General features: G+C 40.9%; 2 protein-coding genes across 8 annotated transcripts in view; one reads left to right on the top strand and one right to left on the bottom strand.

Moving 5' to 3' along the window:
* Positions 1 to 4,037: 4,037 nt before the first annotated feature.
* aknad1 (AKNA domain containing 1) lies at positions 4,038 to 16,337 on the bottom strand. 2 transcript variants are annotated; one of them, XM_028593503.1, is made up of 22 exons: positions 15,894 to 16,337; positions 14,708 to 14,929; positions 12,899 to 14,109; positions 12,685 to 12,759; positions 12,461 to 12,572; positions 11,869 to 12,017; positions 11,731 to 11,790; positions 11,453 to 11,586; positions 11,106 to 11,298; positions 9,807 to 9,988; positions 9,339 to 9,497; positions 8,738 to 8,897; positions 8,500 to 8,594; positions 8,171 to 8,379; positions 7,960 to 8,074; positions 7,278 to 7,460; positions 7,023 to 7,132; positions 6,501 to 6,644; positions 6,293 to 6,391; positions 5,141 to 5,255; positions 4,852 to 5,020; positions 4,038 to 4,729 (listed from the first exon to the last, which is right to left on the bottom strand). In XM_028593503.1, exons 2-22 carry the CDS (start codon positions 14,910 to 14,912, stop codon positions 4,559 to 4,561), a joined length of 4,050 nt encoding a protein of 1,349 aa, XP_028449304.1. In that variant the 5' UTR covers positions 14,913 to 14,929; positions 15,894 to 16,337; the 3' UTR covers positions 4,038 to 4,558. The 2 variants fall into 2 exon arrangements, with proteins under 2 accessions (XP_028449304.1, XP_028449305.1); XM_028593504.1 differs by having other exon boundaries at positions 5,141 to 5,252.
* Positions 16,338 to 16,496: 159 nt separating this feature from the next.
* Positions 16,497 to 18,808, top strand: part of gpsm2 (G protein signaling modulator 2) — a 12,847-nt gene continuing 10,535 nt past the window's right edge. For 4 of the 6 annotated variants that reach the window (XM_028592345.1, XM_028592346.1, XM_028592343.1 and 1 more), the window contains exons 1-2: positions 16,497 to 16,719; positions 17,660 to 17,698. The gene's annotated coding sequence lies outside the window, so the exon portion shown is untranslated. Of the gene's footprint in view, positions 16,720 to 17,659; positions 17,711 to 18,808 lie in introns of all 6 variants that reach the window. The other 2 variants (XM_028592347.1, XM_028592344.1) reach the window with 1 other exon arrangement.

Below are 18,808 nucleotides of genomic sequence, written 5' to 3'. Positions count from 1 at the left end.
AATGCAACGATCATGTCATGGAACTGCTGAATTATGGTGCCTCCACCTTTTTTGGGTCCCAGTCAGGCACTGGTTTGGGATCATTATAAACTATCTCAAGGCAAATGTAAAAAAAAGATAATTTACCACTTTGAGCAGCACAAATCTGAAAATGAAAAAACATGGCAGGTTAATGACTGAAAGGAAATAACCCTGATGAGAAATGACAGGAAATGCAGTGTTTTCAAGACAGGACATCATTCCAAGGGTAGCGCGCTATTGGTATTTCACATTATATCCTGAGGCTAATTATGCAGCAGGATTTAATGCCTGTATCATATTCTCGGCGCATGAGAGGCAGCAGGCTGCACATTACCTTCACTCAACACAGATTTCAGGACTGGTCAGCGCAGGTATTTCTTTCAGGTCGGAATGAATTTGTCTATTGAGCAAAGGTTGGACATGCCGCACACACTTGTTGAAAGCAGTGACACTCAAAAGAGCCAGTGTTCACATGTTTCAAAAGTCCTCCCTTTACACACACTATTATTGATCTGGATGTTTAAAATAAGCACTTTATCAAAGATAGGGAAACTTGCCAACCAATGCACACTGATGCTGGTAAAATTGTTCTTTGTACTGTATTCTTGTGAAAACATTTAAGAGATAATCAGTGTACATTTAGAAACGAATCTCATCTCTTACCTCCGTGAATGTGAATAAAATCAAAAGTTTCAGCATCTTTGACCTAGTTTCTGCCATGCCTTCAGCGTTTTTCTGCTGCCTGGAGGCGAGATGTGTGATGATGTTTCTCAAAATGACTTCAGGGAAGTAGCTCAGGCTTAAATTTGACTTTTTTTCTTTTGTCCCCCCCTGCCCTCCCTCTCTTTCAGATGAAACGACAGGTCCTTTATTGTTTCAGCAAATACCAAAGAGCCCAAAGGCTGTAACTCCTCCCCACAGGGGTGTCTGGGCGGCCTATCAGAGTGAGACGAGTATGCTCATCGTTGTAAGACCAGAATGTCGATAAAAATCTGACTTTTTGTAGCAGACTTTTCATTTTTGCAACCATCTCTGATTCTTGTCTTGTAGTGTTGAAATATTTTCTCCCCCCCAAAGAAACTATACCCAAACATCCCTGTTGAGAAATATCCATCATTATATCTTACATAAAAAAGACAACTTGACACAAGTGATGACCTGTTTCTGTGTGAAAGGAAGATGATGTTTAAGGTTTCATCCAAACAATATTTGATTACTCTTGGGATAGATGAAACCTCTTTTTGAGCCATTATTCATTTTGACCTCAATTCGTTAACACAAATCTATCAACACTGAGTTCACTGTAAATACAGATATGACATGTTAGTTGGGTGTCAATAAAGTATAACATTTGCAATGGCAATTGGTGTCTTAGTATACGTATACAATACACTTGTTTATATTCTCTGATATAGATGCAGTTCATGTAGCTGCTTTAGAATCAGCTGAGCTCAATTGTCACTTTCACCACAACACTGACAAACCAGCAGAAACAAGCAGGCTTATGTCATCATACACTTTACCGTTCTCTATACTGTATGTACATAACAATACTGTGTATGTGCCAATAGTTCCAGTTAAGGTAACAAAGCGATGTTATCATAATAGCTTTTCTCTTCCCCAGTGGCTGAGGATCCACCTCAGGTGTGTATTATAACGATGGGCTGGGAGGATTCCAGTGGACCAGATAAACTTGTTTGTGCATAAAGGCCAGAAGGAGTTCAAAGAACAAAAAGTATTCAATATTGTTTTGTGTGTTCCAGCATACTTCAATATGTGGTAAAGGATACTGTGTTAAGAATTGTTTTTGGTTATTAACTATTTGAAAACCTTGAGACATAACTAACGAAGAATTAAGAGTTAAGATTGTTATTAATCAAGTTAGACAATCTGTATCCTTAAAGGATAGGTTCACTTTTTGTCCGTCTGAGAACAGTACTCACGTTTCCATATGGACATTAAATGTGTTATCTTCCTGTAACAATTGCTCCTTCCTGAAATGTTCCTTCTTGAAATGGAAGGGATGGGAGACTAAATCCACTGTCCTGGTTCTATGAAAAATAGATATTCAAATGCATATCTCAATTTAGAATGAGGCTGTCCTCAAAAAAAAATGTCGTACATAAGTCCCTGTTTTTGCAGAGTGAAGTCTGCAGATTTGCTCCTCCATTACTTACCCTGGAAGCACTTAAGGGAATATCTTGAGTAGGTACAAGCAAGTGAAAACTGATTTAAGACAGACTTGAAAATTGTGCACTCATCCTTTAAAGAAGAAGACATACTTTATTGAACTCTTGGTAGAGACCACAAACATGAGAACCCACCTGCAGCTATATAAGGTGACAGTGCCAATGACAGCAGCTTTTCCTGTACTATTCCAAGTCAAGTCCTAAGAACGTTGCTCATGAGAGGGAAATTAATCTAATAAAGATATCCCTTTCCGTGAAAACATTAGTCATCTGACCATCACAAAGACGTGAAATACTAACAGATTTCCTTTGTCTTCTTTTGCACCTGTTACGTATTGAATTCATGTTTGTTTTTATGTGGGGAAACCCGTTGCACCTCCACCACCAACATCAGTTTTGTCTCATAATAAGGTTACTCAATGGTTAAAATATATTTAATATTTTCTATAAATAGTTTGGCTGGCCATTTGCAATATACAAAGTATTTTACTGCACAGTATTTTAGCTTCCCACCTACAGTGGACATTTAGGATTCTGCAACCGTGCTAACTAAAAATGTCTCATTACACATTCAACATGAGTCACTGAAATGTCTGTGTTTAAATGTGAGGGATCAACAGCACTGGTTGAAGAGTTATGCTTGCTTCACAGTGACTCCTTCCTGTTGATGGCCCAGAGGTCAATGCACACTGAGAACTTTATCCGCTCTTTGAACAATCAGATGGAACCATTTGGGAATGTTGTTTGGACACATCTTCTTTCCTGATACCCCCCCTAACAACAACAGTCAAACTAGATACCCAACACAAAATGTGAACACAGCCTGGCACCAGCAAAGCCCTGCAAACAGAAACTCGGTAAGAAGACACTGTGTCGCCACACCCACAGGCCAGCAGGGATGCACATTAGAGGTGCCAAATGAGCAAATCGGGCTAAAAGGACAAAAGTTACTCATTCAAACCTGAGTTGTAATATTACAAATCTGGCCTACTTTTAAGTGACTTAAAGGTCCCATGGCATGAAAATTTCACTTTATGGGGTTTTTTAACATTAATATGCGTTCCCCCAGCCTGCCTATGGTCCACCAGTGGCTAGAAATGGCGATAGGTGTAAACCGAGCCCTGGGTATCCTGCTCTGCCTTTGAGAAAATGAAAGCTCAGATGGGCCGATCTGGAATCTTCTCCTTATGAGGTCATAAGGAGCAAGGTTACCTCCCCTTTCTCTGCTTTGCCCGCCCAGAGAATTTAGCCCACCCATGAGAGAGAGAGAGACATCATTACTTTCAAACGAGCAAAGTGGCAGTTGGTCAAGGCCACCCCCCCCCCCCCCCCCCCCCCTCTCTCTCCTCCTCAAGAGCTACAGACACAGAAATGGCACATACTAAGGAAAGCTCATTGTGGGACTGGCTCTAGTGGCTGTAATTCTGCACCAAGGCTGAATTTCGGGAAAGAGACTTCAGATACAGTATTAGAGGACCACTAAGGCCTATATAAAAAAGACTTCAGATACAGTATTAGGGGACCACTAAGGCCTATATAAAAAAGACTTCAGATACAGTATTAGGGGACCACTAAGGCCTATATAAAAGAGACTTCAGATACAGTATTAGGGGACCACTAAGGTCTATATAAAAGAGACTTCAGATACAGTATTAGGGGACCACTAAGGTCTATAAAAAAGCATCCAAAGAGCACCATGTCATGGGACCTTTAACTTCTTCTCCTAACCCTGTGACTGCTTATGTGTACTGGATAGCTTATAGCTGGGGAGCAGGTAAAATAAAACAAAGCAAAAAGGTTAGGTGACACAAGTGGACTGACATGGAGAACTGTGAAAAGATCAAGTTTATTGCTTCATCTGCTGAGTGATTGATTGTACTGTGACTGATGTTGACCCCTAACAAGAGGTCACAACTGGATCACATTTTTTCTGCTATCAAAAATATTGTGTCAGAAAGTCATTTTCTCCCACTATAGTGGCTGTAACGTATTTTTGATTACGTTTTACACACCGGTCAGAATAAAACTGAGATGCTGAAGAATTTTTTTAAACACTTAAGGGACCTATAGGCAATAACAAAATGCTGCCCATCAACAAACATATGCTTTTTAAGAAAAATCCAAAAACCTTACAATATACAGGTGGTTATAATATCTAATAAAATATATTTTTGCTGTGTGATTTCAGACTTTTCTATGTATAAATACACAAACAATCCATGTAAAAAAAAACAACAATAAATTAACATAAACAGGTCCTTAAATAACTTAGCATTCAAAAAAATATGTTCTACATAGGCATCAGGAAATCAGTGACTGGCAGAGTAAACTGGTGTGTACTGTGCTCGTTATAACTCGTGGTGTTTCCTGCCCCCTGGTGGCTGCATGCTGTCATGTCTCCTGTGGACTCGAGTCTCAGCCAGGTCCGCTGACAGTCTCTTGGCCATTCGGTCGGTGGTCCTCTTCATGCTGCGGGCCATCTTAATAGCCTGGTCTAGAGTCCTATTCATGTCTTCCTCCTAGGAAACAGTTAGCAGACTTTCCTATGAAATTGCTGGCTCTTTTTTGTTTTGGAGAAACACAGATGATGTTCTTTTATACAGGGAGGATCTCAGCAGACATGCATGTGAAGAAATCTCACCTCGTTCCCTCTGTGTCTGCCTGTCCTGCTGCCAGTCTTTGAGGGCATTGATACTGGGGATGGTGTCCGCTGGAAATACACATTACTGGGCAGGAGGGCCGAATCTGACTGGGTGGAGCGCTTTCTGTGATGGGACGTGGACTGCAGAGGCGGCTCCCTTACTTTATAGCTGGATTGGAGGACACACAGCAAGAAAGAATGACTCCACTTTACCCACACTATATCATTTAATATCTTCACCTCTGGTTAATATCTGTGTGCTTTCAGTAAGTGATGTGTATGTGTTTACCTCGCAGGCAGGCTGCTGGAGGAGCCGTAGCTGACCTGGAGAAGAGGCTTCTGGAGAGATGCAGAGGAGAAAAGAGACCACCCCTCCTTGGAGTAAGAACTCTCCGTGACGGCTGCTGATCGCGGGAACATACAGTAAGATAAGAAGCACTACAGTACTGTATACAGTATGTACCAATTGAACACAATACTGAAAATCATGGTGATGATTCCGATGACTCATAAAGACGTGCATGCTAAATAACTCCTGCCATTGCCCTTGTTGTAGTCACTGGCATTACAAGTGGAGTTGGTCTCTGGGCGCTGACCACTGCTCCTCATTAGTTAGGATGGGCGGAAGATACATTCCTCGTATGTTTAAATGTACTTGGCAAATAAAAAAAAAAATGAAATATGATATATCTCTGCCCTGTTTCAACACTGTTTCTCTTACAGATACATTTCCAGGATAATGGCCTGACATCCCTCACCTTCCGCTCTCTGGTTGCTTCGGAAAACAACAACAAACTTTGAGCAAGCAAGCTACACACTGAAAAAGGCAAGTTTTGAAGAAACTTTTAATCGTGCAACAATGCAGGCCTGATTGGTTCTTCCGAGGAATGATTGTAAAGATTTACAAAGAATATGTTTATGGCATTTCCTCTCTAACTGGGACGTTTTGGAACCGATGGGCAGGGATTGCTTTGGACAAATTACACATGCCGAGACACTAGTAAATGAGTTTTAACCATGTATCCAGCTAATTTAAACAGCTCACATTTCTGTATTTGCGGGGTGCAAATGTTGCACCAGAACAAGTTCCTTCCTGAGACTATTTTTGCAGAGCCACTGTCAATGCGTCCGGAACTTAGCGCCGCCCGAGATGATTGTGATTGGTTAAAAGAAATGCTCTATCCTAGAAATGCTCTATCCTAGAAATGCTCTATCCTAGAATGTGTCTGTGGTGTAGTCAGACCTTACTCCACAGCGCTAAGATAGAGATAGGCCTGGCAATGCAGGACTACTCTTACAGTATACTCTGAAACCAATTTTTTTTATAGTTGAATTTAGTTTAAAATCTCCTATATGTAAATCGGACAAAATGCATTGTTTCATCAATCACAATGACACCAAAATGTTGATGTTCTAAACAGTAGATGATAAAGTCACTTACTTTGTAGTCTCTGCTTGGTATGGCTATCAGAAGCCTTCCCTCCTTTTAAAATGGAGCTGTTCAGACGAGAGGTTCTCACTGAGCCGTTTCCCTCTGACCCTGAAGGAGCATAACACACGTTGTTCCATTTTTTAAATATCATATCACCCATGTAAATTATATACAATTTACAAAGAACTACACTGTGAAAAACAGCTTTGGCTCTGACCTCTGTTGGATTGCAGCACTTCACGAAGTTTATATTGAAACTCTGCCGCTGAGCGCACACTGCTGCCGCCTCTCCTGCTCGCTATAGGCGAACTGTGGAACTGCAACATGATCTCAGAGCCAGCTGTTTCACCACTGTCTGTACCTGAAGAGCAAATGATCTAACCATAGTAGATGACGGAGGAAATATACGGACACACGATACTCACAAACAAAATTCTGTTGCTGTTTTTCTCTTTGTTGATGTCAAATGTCAGTAATTTGATGTTTAAGAAGGTGTGGAAAACCTTGAGTATTATGCTTTACTATAAGGAAGCCACAATAAAGTTCATAATCAAAGTTCTATTTTACTTTTGCATCTAATAATTAAATATATTTAATTTCAGAAAATTGCTTTTGATACTTACTACTACAGTAAATATCAGAATCTTTAAGACTTTAACTCAAGTAGTATTCGAAAAGGTGACTTTAGTAGTAGTATTGCTTTCAAGTACTTTATACAAGACTGGCGGTGGTGGAGTACCTTTGCTGTGGCTGGGGCCCATGTTTGAAGAGATCCAGTCCTCTATCCTCACCTGACTGGAACTGAGATCGCTCACATTCTGTGTGCTGCCACTTGATGGCTTCCACACACTAGAGCGTAGATTAAAAAGGGTCATAATAATGACAGTATAATGAATAAACGGTAAGAACACAATGTCTCTTTCATACATCAATACACCCCCAAAAATAGCCATTATCCTTCTGTTCCTCCACTAAAACCAGCCAGCGGGATCACCTGTTGCATGCTGGTCTGTGGTGGGTCCGGGGTCTGGTTTTAGACTTGCGCTCCTGACGATCCTGTCTGTATTTGGAGGTGAGGTAGTCCATCTTCTTTGCTAGGTGAGGCAACTGGACCAAGCCTTCCTCCAGGTCCTTCTTCAGCCGGGATACCTCTGACTGCAAGGCCAGGAGAGCCTCACTAAACAGACACATATACAGATGTTCACTAGGGGTGTAACGACATCTATCTGGAATCATCAATGATCCAATATTATCGATACAAAGTGAAAATATCGATACATATCGTCATCTTTAAGATGCGCCTTTATTTTGAAATTCCCACATTGTATTTATTTCTTACCAAAAAGAGTAGTTTATTTTTAATTGTTTGTGTTTTAAGGGCTTAGTAATAAACTTGTCAAATCATATGTTAGTTATTTAGTCTTATATCGGTCGCAAGCCCCTGAATTAAATCAAATCAACATCGTATCGTGGCACACTTTGTGATATCAGTAAATATTCTATCGCCCAAGTAATTGATTGAATATCATATTGTGATAAAAAGTGTGATTTACACCCCTAAGGTTCACTGATTAAATAGGCGACAGCAGAGAAGAGGATGATTCAATCTTTAGCTTAAAGTTGTAGTTTTTCAGCAGTCAACCACTAACACTAGCTGCTCCTGAGCATACACTGACCTATTACATGAGCAGGAGTACAGTGGGCTGCCTCTCTCTTCTGTATCCATGGTGGTGCTGAGTGCTGGTTCTGATACGTGGTGATGGAGCTGGGCAGGCGGGCTGCATTCAGATCCTGTTTGGTCAGTGGTGGAGAAGTGCTTATCATTTCAGTATTGACCATATAAGATGAAATAAAAAGAGAACTTCTTAATTAGATGGATTTGCTCACCCTGCAGCCTGACTGAAGGCTCCTTAGTGGTGCTCTCCACCCACCGCTCCACTGCTGCTGCTGCTGCACCACAGGACTGTGTTTGGACAGATGGGTGGGGACTGACCCGCCGCTGGCTGGTGAGGGAGGCTGAATGGATGGCTGTCTGCAGGTTGGAGCAGGAGCCCTCACTGTCTGTGCTACTTAAAGCATTGTTCTGGGAGTGCACACTGTAAGATGAGAGGATCAAACGTCTCAAATTGACATGCAGATAGTAACTGTGGATTTACAGAAACTAATTTTATTAAATACTAATGTATTTCATTGATGCTGTGTGTATCGATTTGTACCTTTCTGTGAGTAGATTTGGTTGAAATGGTCCAGAAGTGGATTGATTCAAGTAAGAGCTCCCAAATCCACTGTCTGTCTCCGTGCTCAAAATCCTCTGCACCCCAGAAAACCCGTTTAAATAAAGCAGCCTGTGCATCCTCCACACACGACTGTAACTTAAACAGTATCCCTGAAAATCTCTTGCACAACAAACATTAGACCAAAAATTGTCAAACAAACCCACTATCTGTGACTGACCTGTGATACAGATGAGGTGTTGAGAGGAGGCTCAGAGAGAATGTGGGTGTCTGAGTCTCTGTGTGCATCAGAGGAAGATGAGACCTCCACAGCCAGACTCACACATTCACCCAGATCCCATTCACCCGCTGGGTTCAAGACACTGTCTGGGGTGCTACGACTGCAGCAACAACAAGTGAGATATTTAGATTCCGTGAGGTGGAGATGAGGGTTTTGTTTGAAATACAAAAAATTACTTACAGTATGTATAAGTAAAATATACATACATACATACATGCATACAGTTGGGGAAGGGTGAGGGTTTTGTTTGAAATACAATAAATTACATACATGCATCGGTAAAATATACATATACACACACACACACACACACACACACACACACACACACACACACACACACACACACACACACACACACATACATACATACATACATTTTGCACTTACACTGACAGAATTACAAGATGGATTACTTGTATTAGCCATACATTATTGAAAAGCTAACCAGTACAGAGAAACCACAATAGAGAGCCAATCACAGTCAGAGTTAGCTCTTACATCTATATGGTCAGGTAGCCTTTAACATCACAACACTGACCTGTCGGGTGTCCACTGCCTCTGTCTCAAGGATGAGCTGCTTCCACTCAGGTATGCCAAGATGTTACTGTTATCGATCACTTCTAATGAAACAGAGCTCCTCTCTTCTTCAGCTTCAGCTGTCTGGATTTCCAGTCCCTCCACAGAGCCCTGTGAGCTCCTGAAACAGGACAGAAAAGAAAGCCTGCACACAGCGACTCAAACACTCGGTGGAACCTAACACCAACACTGCACCTGAAACCCTATCTGCCCAGGGGAAGGCTGAGAACGTGCCTATTATTTGAGCACAAACACACATGTAAGCAGCACTCAAAACATCAATGGCTAGACAAAACAGTACTCTATCATATGTATGTATCCTAGCCAGGATAACTATTTTCTTTTTTCTATACAGAATATAATAAAAAGTACTTTATACACATTTTGTATTGTTATATTATTGGAGCGTTGAAAATATCTTAACAGGCACCTTGAATGGCAGTATCTGTGTTGAGTATTTTTCAGTAAAGAGTCAGTTGTTATGAGTTCACTGCGTTGCTGTAATTCCTCATCTCCATGGACCTCACTAGCCTCCTCCACTTCCTCCTTGTTTTTTTCCTCTTTCCGTGCCTCCATCTTATAACCCATATGGGAAAAACCTGCACTTTGCCCCTGAAACATGAGACCCAGTCAGATAATTGGCAGTTAGTGTAATCTTACACACACACACACACACACACACACACACACACACATACTCAGCATTTTTTCAGGGTGTGGATGCTACAAATTAACTTTTACTATTCAACACAGAGCAGGCTGCACCCAGGCTAGAGTATATAACATTAGAAATATTGAAAGAATATTGAGGTTCAGTGATTATACATCCTGGGCAGGGAACATAAATGTTGTTTAGTTGTCAAAGCATTTCACTCTGAACCAAAATGTCAAGCCACTGGTCACATCTTCTGGGAACTATAAATGATAATTCACTAACTGACCTACTTTAGCAAATCCTAGAGACCTGCTGCTAATGTGGCTTCAAATCCCTAAAATCCATGGGGTTAATGTATCAAAAAAAGAGAAGGAAAAAGGAACCTAAACTTTTAAAGCAAAATTGAAATAAAATGTATACACTACAAAGTATAACCAACATAAATCCCGAAAATGTTAATGAGTATTTAATATGTGCTGCTGACAAACAGATCTTATTTTTTTTATCATTACTATGCATTAGGTCTCACTGGTTATGATAACCTATATTTGTAATACTAAGCTTGCACAGACACAGAGAGGAAATGTCGCTACAAACTGCCATACAACCATAGGCCGTTACAAAATGAGTGATCAGGTATTGTGTATGTACAGCAGAACATTTATGGAAAGCTGATTAAAATTATGAAGTGGCCACAAAAAGCAAGTTAAGTGTACGTACAGCACTTCGACTGTAAAATAGCTCCATTGATGTGAGCATTATCGACTGTTACCAGAAGTTTTCCCCAATAAAAATAGTGGCCTATACCTTACGTACATTGTTGTTGAGACATTTCACACAAAGCCAGAAAAGTCCATTTCATGGCGGTACTACAGACAAAATTAGGGATCACCTTGAATGTCTGTACAAAAGTGCATGGCAATCTTTCCGATATTTATTGAAATATTTCACTGTGGACCGAGTGGTGGACTGACTTACATGCCATTCCTACAGCAGAGCTGCTAGAGTGGCAAAGAATTGTGAAGGTGAGTGAGTTTTTTTTTGAGGCAATGGGTGTGTCTGTGAGTTGGTTACCTCATGCAGGGAGGGTGGAGGTGAGAGTGTGGGCATGCAGAGAGGACTGGGCTTGACATGCACCATCTCTTTCATGGGCATGGGAGTGGAGGATGAGTGGGGTGGAGAAATCTGCTCACACACGTTTTTATCTATCATCTCCTTTATGTCCTCAAGGTGCATCCCTATCCTGAATATGTCTCCCTCCATCAGCCTGCGTGCGCACACAGACATACACACACACACACACACACACACACACACACACACACACACACACACACACACACACACACACACACGCATGAAGACACAAAATGATGCGGACACATTCACCCAGGTGCGATGGCGTGGTCTCTCTCTCTAACCTGTTTGGGTCAAAGGTGCCAGTGTTCCTGGACAGGCCCATGTAGTTTTGCATCTCCAGAGCTCTGTGCTCCTCCTTCTTACTAATGTATTCTCTTTCCAATTGGTCCTGAGCCTCCATAATACTCCTCAGCATCTGACAATGGGCACATTTGACATGTATGCACATGCAAAGAAAGAATTTGCACCTCAGAGACATAAAATCAAGATGTTCTACATTTCCATATTCTGTGCATTACATGCAGTAAAGAACTACAAACAGGAAGTAAACAAGAGTTACCATTTGCTGCTCTGCTGTGCTCACTGACATGCTGCTCACACTCAATTTGAATTCTTCCACCTGAATAGAAGAAGGTTCAAAAATGGTTTTAGAGGTCTATGCATTTAATGGTAGCCTTTTAATATGCTTCAAACTTACGTTTTGCATGAACTGGCTGATGATGCCTGTCAGCTCAGCAGTCATTCTTTCCCCCTCACTGGGACCCTCCTCAGGCTGGCTGGAGGGAGCTGGGTTCACCTCCTTAATGTTGCTCTGGGGGATTGTTTCTTTTTTCTCACCTAAGTTTTCTGATAAAAAAACCATTATGAACACCATCAATTTATAAGCAACATGTCCCTGATAATGAGTCTCTGATAAACTTTGACATTTACATATCTATCGAAATGGTACAGAAAAGGGGAATCAAAGGATAATTTTTTCTTACCTGTCTTTACCTCGTGTGTCAATATTTTATACTTTTAGTGTATACATGCAAATAATTTGCAAATGTCTGTCTTGTGAACTATATGCCTACAGTTACTGACCATCTTAGGATTTAAATATGTCCAGTTCCCAGCTATTGTTTTCCACTTAATTAAATTGCTCCAAAAGCAAATAAAACATGTTTGTGTAACTGGAATAGTGTCATCTGACCCCATTTGTCTCTATAGAAACCAGCTACACTAATTTGCAGGTAGCGAAGCAAAGCGTGGACCTGACATAATATCAGATGTCGGACACAGAGACGTACCTGATGGGGGAAGGCGAGGAGCCACGCATCCAAGATGGCTTCCCTCAATTAAGTTTCCTTGATGATCATCATCACACTCTAAATAAAGCATTAGTTCTGAGGAGGGCTGAGCCTGTGAAAAGAGATCCATAAACTTGTAACTTGCGTTGAAAATATGACTCGGAAATTATAATTGATTTCTGCACCTACACAAAGTAGGTTGGTCGAAAAAACGTTCTACTTACGTTGGTTCCTATTCTCATTTGATCTATAAGGTTCTCTGCCTCGGCATATTTGGTTAGTAATTTATCATATTCAGCCTAAAGACATATAGAATGAGACAAACGTTAGTCCTATGTCCTATGCACGCATTCATACTAGATACTGATGGAGGAAATACAAGCAAAATACCAAAAAAGCATAGGTGCAAATGCAGTGTAAACCCTGAATGTTTTCTACCTGCAGGTGATGCACCAGTGCTGGAGCAGACTGTTTGTCCTCGTCTTTGAAGACGTAGGGCTTCTCCGATGTATGGACTGAATCCTCCAGGACTCTGTTGATCACCTCTAACATCCCTGGAGAGGACTGGGCTCTGTGCATGCCAGTGGGGCTCTGAGGAACAGAGCTGACTGGTCCGCTTGGAGCTTTGGGGATTTTCACCTTGGGGGCAATCTTGGAGAAGTCCGGGAGTGGGTAATGGACTTGGCCTTGACCATACTTTATCTCGCTGAAGGACCTGGTGCGCAAAAGTGGGACTCTCTGAATCTGATCATCCTCTTCGGGGTTTTCCTGCTTCTCTACGTCTACGGCACTGGTATTCCCACTGCCCTGTTCTGAGTGTACACTTGCAGAGCTGGATGTAAAGCTGTCAGAAGCAGTAGAGGTTGCATTATCAATTTTCATTTCTGCTTCTTCCTCTAAACTTGAAATTGTTGATGCAGTTGTACACTTTTCATCAGTCCTGTCTGAGCAGAAACTCTGAACAATCTGAGAATTACAAGCATAGCTCTCTGAGTGGTTACCATTAACCTTTGTGCTGTTGTGTGCTGGAGCACAGCTAAAAACAGTGTAATCCACGCTCTCCAGTAGGGACACCTCCGGCAGGGTCTCTGCCTCAATCAGCCTACCCGACCACAGCAGCTCCTCCTGGGAGAAGTGTCGCAGCAACAACTGGTTAATGTCTGAAGGACAAGGGCATAATGGGGCAACCTCACTCGGCTTGGAAGGATCAAAAAACCTGTCTTGTTTGGTGTGGGCATCCTCTTGCGACAAACTTGCTGGTTTCTCAGCATTACACTCGACAGAACCCAAACGTTCTATAATATCATCTTTATCTCTTGTATTACATTCAAGCAAAGCAGGAACATCAGGACTTGCATGAACTATTTCTCTCCCATCAGAGCTCATACTGCCCTCAGAATTAGCTGCCTGGTCGAAGTAGGGGCTTCCGAGGACACCGTCGTAAGGTAGGTCGTCCTGATCCTCGTCACTAGTATCTTGCTCTGGGTCGTCATGCTGCTGCTTTAGGGGCGGCTCATCTTGCATGGTGTTTGGTCTTTGGGCAGACACATGCAGAATGCTGCTCTTGCTCTCTACCACCTTCTCACTCTGACTGCTGACAATACTGGACTCAGAGGAGGTGACTTCCAAGGCTGACAGCTCTGCACTCCCTGCAAAATAGAGAACACCAACAACATAAATACCAAATTAGAGGGCCTTTAAATTTACTTTTTTTCTTTAGCATTATAGGCCTTAATTTTTGACATGACAGCTTAGACAGGGCAAAGGGGCAAAAAGGGGGACTGACATGCAGCAAAGGACTAGAAGTCAGAGCTGAACCCACAGCCGCTGCGTCGAGGACTAAGCCTCTGTACATGGAAGTGCGCTCCACCAGTTCAGCCACCCAGGCAACCGAATTTACTTTTTTTTTAAGACCATTAACAATGACAGCTCCAACTTACTTTGTGACTCTGCCAACACATGTCATTACATGTCACCAAAAAGGAAAGATAGCTCCAAAAAATTCAATATATTTCCCCTCATCACTGTTGTATCATATTAGCAGTGTGCCACAAAGTCTAAAATCATCACTAATGATCTGTTTTAAATGTGTGAGAAAAACGCAAACTTTGCTACATATGTGTTATAACACTATAGAATTATTGTATATTATTATTGTATAGTTCAGGATGGGTAAAACAAGCCAGTTTAACATCCAACAAAAAACTCTATAGAAAAAGAATAAACAGCGGTGACTCCAGGACTCACCACTGAGATGGATGCTTGCTTCGGAGGCAGCAGACTCTGCCTGGGACAGATGTAAGGCTAAAGAACTCTCCAAATCACTGAGGTGGAGACTTTCATCCTCACTTAGGTCGACAAAGATGCTCTGCTGAATGGACTTCTCCCAGAGCACAGTGGGCTTGTCCTCTCCCTTAACATCCTCATCTGATTCCTCTGGTTCTCCCTCCATGGACACTTTGTCTTCACCTGTGTCAGGACAGGGGGTGAGAAAGGAGGATGGAGAACCTGTTCATCACTTAGCAACGCAAGGTGCCAACAACATTGGATCAAAAGGTGCTAAGCTGTCAATTATTTAACATCCGGTGCATTGTGTGAGGTTTGCGTGACATGTGTAAGGTGTGAATTATGTTTATGGGTAAAAGTGTGTGTGAGAAACAGTGGTGGAAGAAGGTTACTTAAATAAGAAAAGCATTTCCAAAATATTAAAATATTCCATTAGAAGAAAAGTCCTGCATTTTAAATCTTAGTCATCTATCAAAAGTAAAAGGGCTTATTCTGCAGCATAACACTGATTGAATACTTTTAACATGGCTCTGTCAGTGTTACATTATTGTAAAAATGATATTATTGTAGTATTGTTATGCATTCTTTAACATGATATAGCGGCAGTTTACCGTAGATGGTCAAGAGAGTTATCAATATTCTGTTGGTAAATTTAATCTAATAACAACCAATTAACATTCATCATAAAATGACATTATGCATGTAAAATGACAATATGTATAGCAATAAACTATAGTTTATTTACATGGGAAAACCCTGACGAACTTGGCAAATTTGAGATTTGCTGGAAGGGTCTGATGTCAACCAGGCTAGCAATAAACTGTAAGTATAGTAACTTTGTCAAATACACTTAATGAAGTAAAAAGTGCAATATTTGGTTCTGAATTGTAGGTTGAAGGGATACTTTAATATAAAGGAGCAGAAAAACTCAAGTGAAGTAAACTGTATAAAAATACAAGTAAATGTAAAATGTAAAAGTACTTATTTTCTACCACTGTGTGCCATTACAAGAAAGTAACATAGGCTGCTACACTGCAGAGTCAGACTATCAAAAAGGCAATTTCACATTTCAGTGTCTGTACTGCGATTTTATACAAAATGTTTAAGTCTCATAGCTATATATAGTGATTTTATGGTGGGAACTTACTCGGGTTATGAACTGGTCCTTCAGCAGTGCGACATTAGTTTTAAGTTGATCCGATCCGCAGCCATCCTCTTGCTCCTGACATCATCTTGCAGCTAGCCGTGTATTTCTGGGTCTTTCTTTCTTGACATATGGTATCTCGAACAGGTTTGGTGTCTGTGGCATCATCAATAATGCAAACTGCACGGCAGCGGCGCAGCGCTGAACGTTTGGAGCAGGGCTGGCTCACAGCTTACAGGCGGAGCCTGGTTGCTAGGTAACGGTGGGGAAACCTCCACCAAAAAGAGCGTCAGCAAGTAGAGATAGTTTTGAAATACCAACCAGAGTATTTTAAGTATTTATTGAGAGTCTTTTATGAGGTCTGAGTAAGGGAACTTTACGCCCTCCCCTCCCCTAACGATACACAGCGGCCAAGTGGTCCTGTGTGCTTACTTTGCAAGGGAAACGGTGTCGAAATTTCATACATGATAAAGTCTGCTTGTAAATAATGACAATACGTCATCTCTTTTCTATTCAAATCTATTGGTCCAATGACTGTTGTTCGGGGTGTGGCTACCTTTGAATGTCGTCCCCTGATTGGTTACTTGGCGAAAACACATACGGTAGTACAGCCACGGTTTTCTTCTTCTCTTTCTCTTCATTCTCGAAGTTAAATCAAAGTTTTACAAAAAGTTAAGGGATAATGTAGCGTGTTGGTCTGCATATAACGTCAGTACAGTTTGTCCCTATATAACAGACAGATTTTTTTTAATCGACCTTATGTTTTTATTGTTGTGAAAAAGTAAAGAAAAGAAGAGAATTCACCATTGTTCGAACTGGATCGCCAAACGTAAGTTTAGCAGCTAACATGCTCATTTGCTAGCTAATCTTTAGCTGGATAACGTTACTGTAACCAGCAAGAGGGTAAATTCACAGCCCGAGCGTGTGTCTTCGAGCTGGTGTTAAACTTCTGACAATACAGTAACGTTAACGTTGACAGTTACCCATCATGAACGTGTGATGTTCACAACCCTCGCTTTAAAGCCTCCTCATTGAAGATTTGCTCTAAAGTCTGTCTGAATAGAGCTCATACTGACAGTGAGTGATGTGTCCGGTAGAGATTAGTTATGATAATCAATCGTGTTTGTGTTTATTTACGCCCTTATGATCTATAAGAACGTATGTTGAATATAGTTAAAGTATATATAACTTACCTAATACAAAAATTAACTGTATTTGTCTTGTATGTATATGGCCATTTTCATACAGATGTCATTTCACATTATACTTGCACTTTCGTTATTTAATGTATATGCCAGTTTAGTAATACATAGTTATAGAGGCATACACACACTCACATCACCCAGACCTTTAATATGCTGCATACACTCAGTTGCCAGTTTATTAGGTACACTTTGCTCAAATGTATTGTCAATTAGAAGCTGTAGTTTGAGGTGATGTTGAAATATATTGCAATAATACTGGGATGTGTTTCTAATATTTAGCCTTCCCTCATTGAGTGGTATTAGGTGAGCCTGCTGTGTTATGTACAGCTAGTTTTAGGTGTACCCAATAAACTGGCAACTGAGTGTGTGTATATCATCTGGAGTACTAAACCACCAAGTATTCAGTGCAAGTTTAATGTTATGTAGAAATCTGTATCATAGTGTCCATATTATGATAGACATTTTTAATGTTCAACTACAAACTCAAGTAACCAGTAACTCAGGGACTGCGACACCAGTATATTTAGGTGTAAAGTTATTCATGGTCAGACCTTTTCCTTGCAGGCTTCCCAGATTTCCTGTTCCTGTGTGGAAGACTCACAGGTCAGTATCCCAGTACGTATGTAGTTATTTCTTTCTTTTGTTTTGGTGCAGGCTTTTGTTGGCTCATGGTATAATGATGAGTGGTGTTTCCAAATTTAGATTTTGCTCTCATTGGCAGTAGTCATTTTAGTGCATCAATGGGCTGTAAGCACAACGAAAATAGCTCACATCTGCTGAAGATGAAATCATGTCCTATTTGGGACTGAAGAGTCAGTGATTACTCGCCGTCTTGTTTCTTTTGATGTGCCTTTTAGTCATGGGTCACTCCTTCCTGTTGCTCACTGTAGCTTTGTGAGCAAGGCAGCGCTCTCTTAAACACACCCAGTTGGCATTTGAAGGTGGAAAAGGCTGCACCAACACTGGCACACATCAATTGGTGATTATAATAATGTGCTGGAACATGTACTGCACAGACATCCAAAGCCATGGGCTTTAGTTTGCATTATAACCTAACTGTTACATTTACATAGCAGCAAGAAGAACAGGCTGGGCAAAGAGCTGATTTTGCTATACACTGCCAGAGGCTGTTTTTGTTTAGTTAATGCATGGATTATGGTAAATTATAGTCATTAGTATTATTTATAAATTTGCGTTATCAGCAAGAAAGTTAACATTTTATTCACACTTGTTTGTGAGCAGGCCCTAAACTGTAAAATGCCCCCCCCTCAGTTCTAAGCTTAGTGTTGATTTTCTACTGCCACTCATACTGTGTTTGAGTGGCAGTAGAAAATTCTGACATCAACAAGACATGATTGAGTTGTTGCAATTTGTCAAAACAGTTCTTGTTTTGGTTGTCATCTGTTTTTAAGATGTGTGCTCTTCTTGCAGTATGAGCTCAGTGCTGATCTAATACTACTATACTGCTCAGCAAGCCTATTGTACTGTATATCAAAGGTCCTCATCCAAGGTACTTTATTAACACTGGCCTCCTTTCTATGCACAATCGGTAGAACTGGGCCTGCATTCATTAGTACAGAACATATCTGACAATATTTTGACTTTTAAGTAATATTAAAAGGGGGCAATTTAGCATACAGTTGAGTGGCCTATATGTAATGTAGGGCTGAATATATATATACAGTAGATAACTGATAAAGGAACACAGTGGTC

The sequence above is a fragment of the Perca flavescens genome, chromosome 12 (genome assembly GCF_004354835.1).
Source record: "Perca flavescens isolate YP-PL-M2 chromosome 12, PFLA_1.0, whole genome shotgun sequence".
Classification (NCBI taxonomy): Eukaryota; Metazoa; Chordata; class Actinopteri; order Perciformes; family Percidae; genus Perca; species Perca flavescens.
This window is presented reverse-complemented; position numbering and strand designations above follow the sequence as displayed.

Bases quoted from the DNA above. Each gene is read 5' to 3' on its own strand.
- aknad1 (XM_028593503.1), bottom strand. From the start codon at position 14,912: ATGGAGGGAGAACCAGAGGAATCAGATGAGGATGTTAAGGGAGAGGAC. The intron at 8,075-8,170 runs GTGAGCAAATCC...CTGACCAAACAG, and splicing joins GCCTTCAGTCAGGCTGCAGG to GATCTGAATGCAGCCCGCCT. The intron at 5,256-6,292 runs GTAAGTGACTTT...TCCCGCGATCAG, and splicing joins TACCAAGCAGAGACTACAAA to CAGCCGTCACGGAGAGTTCT.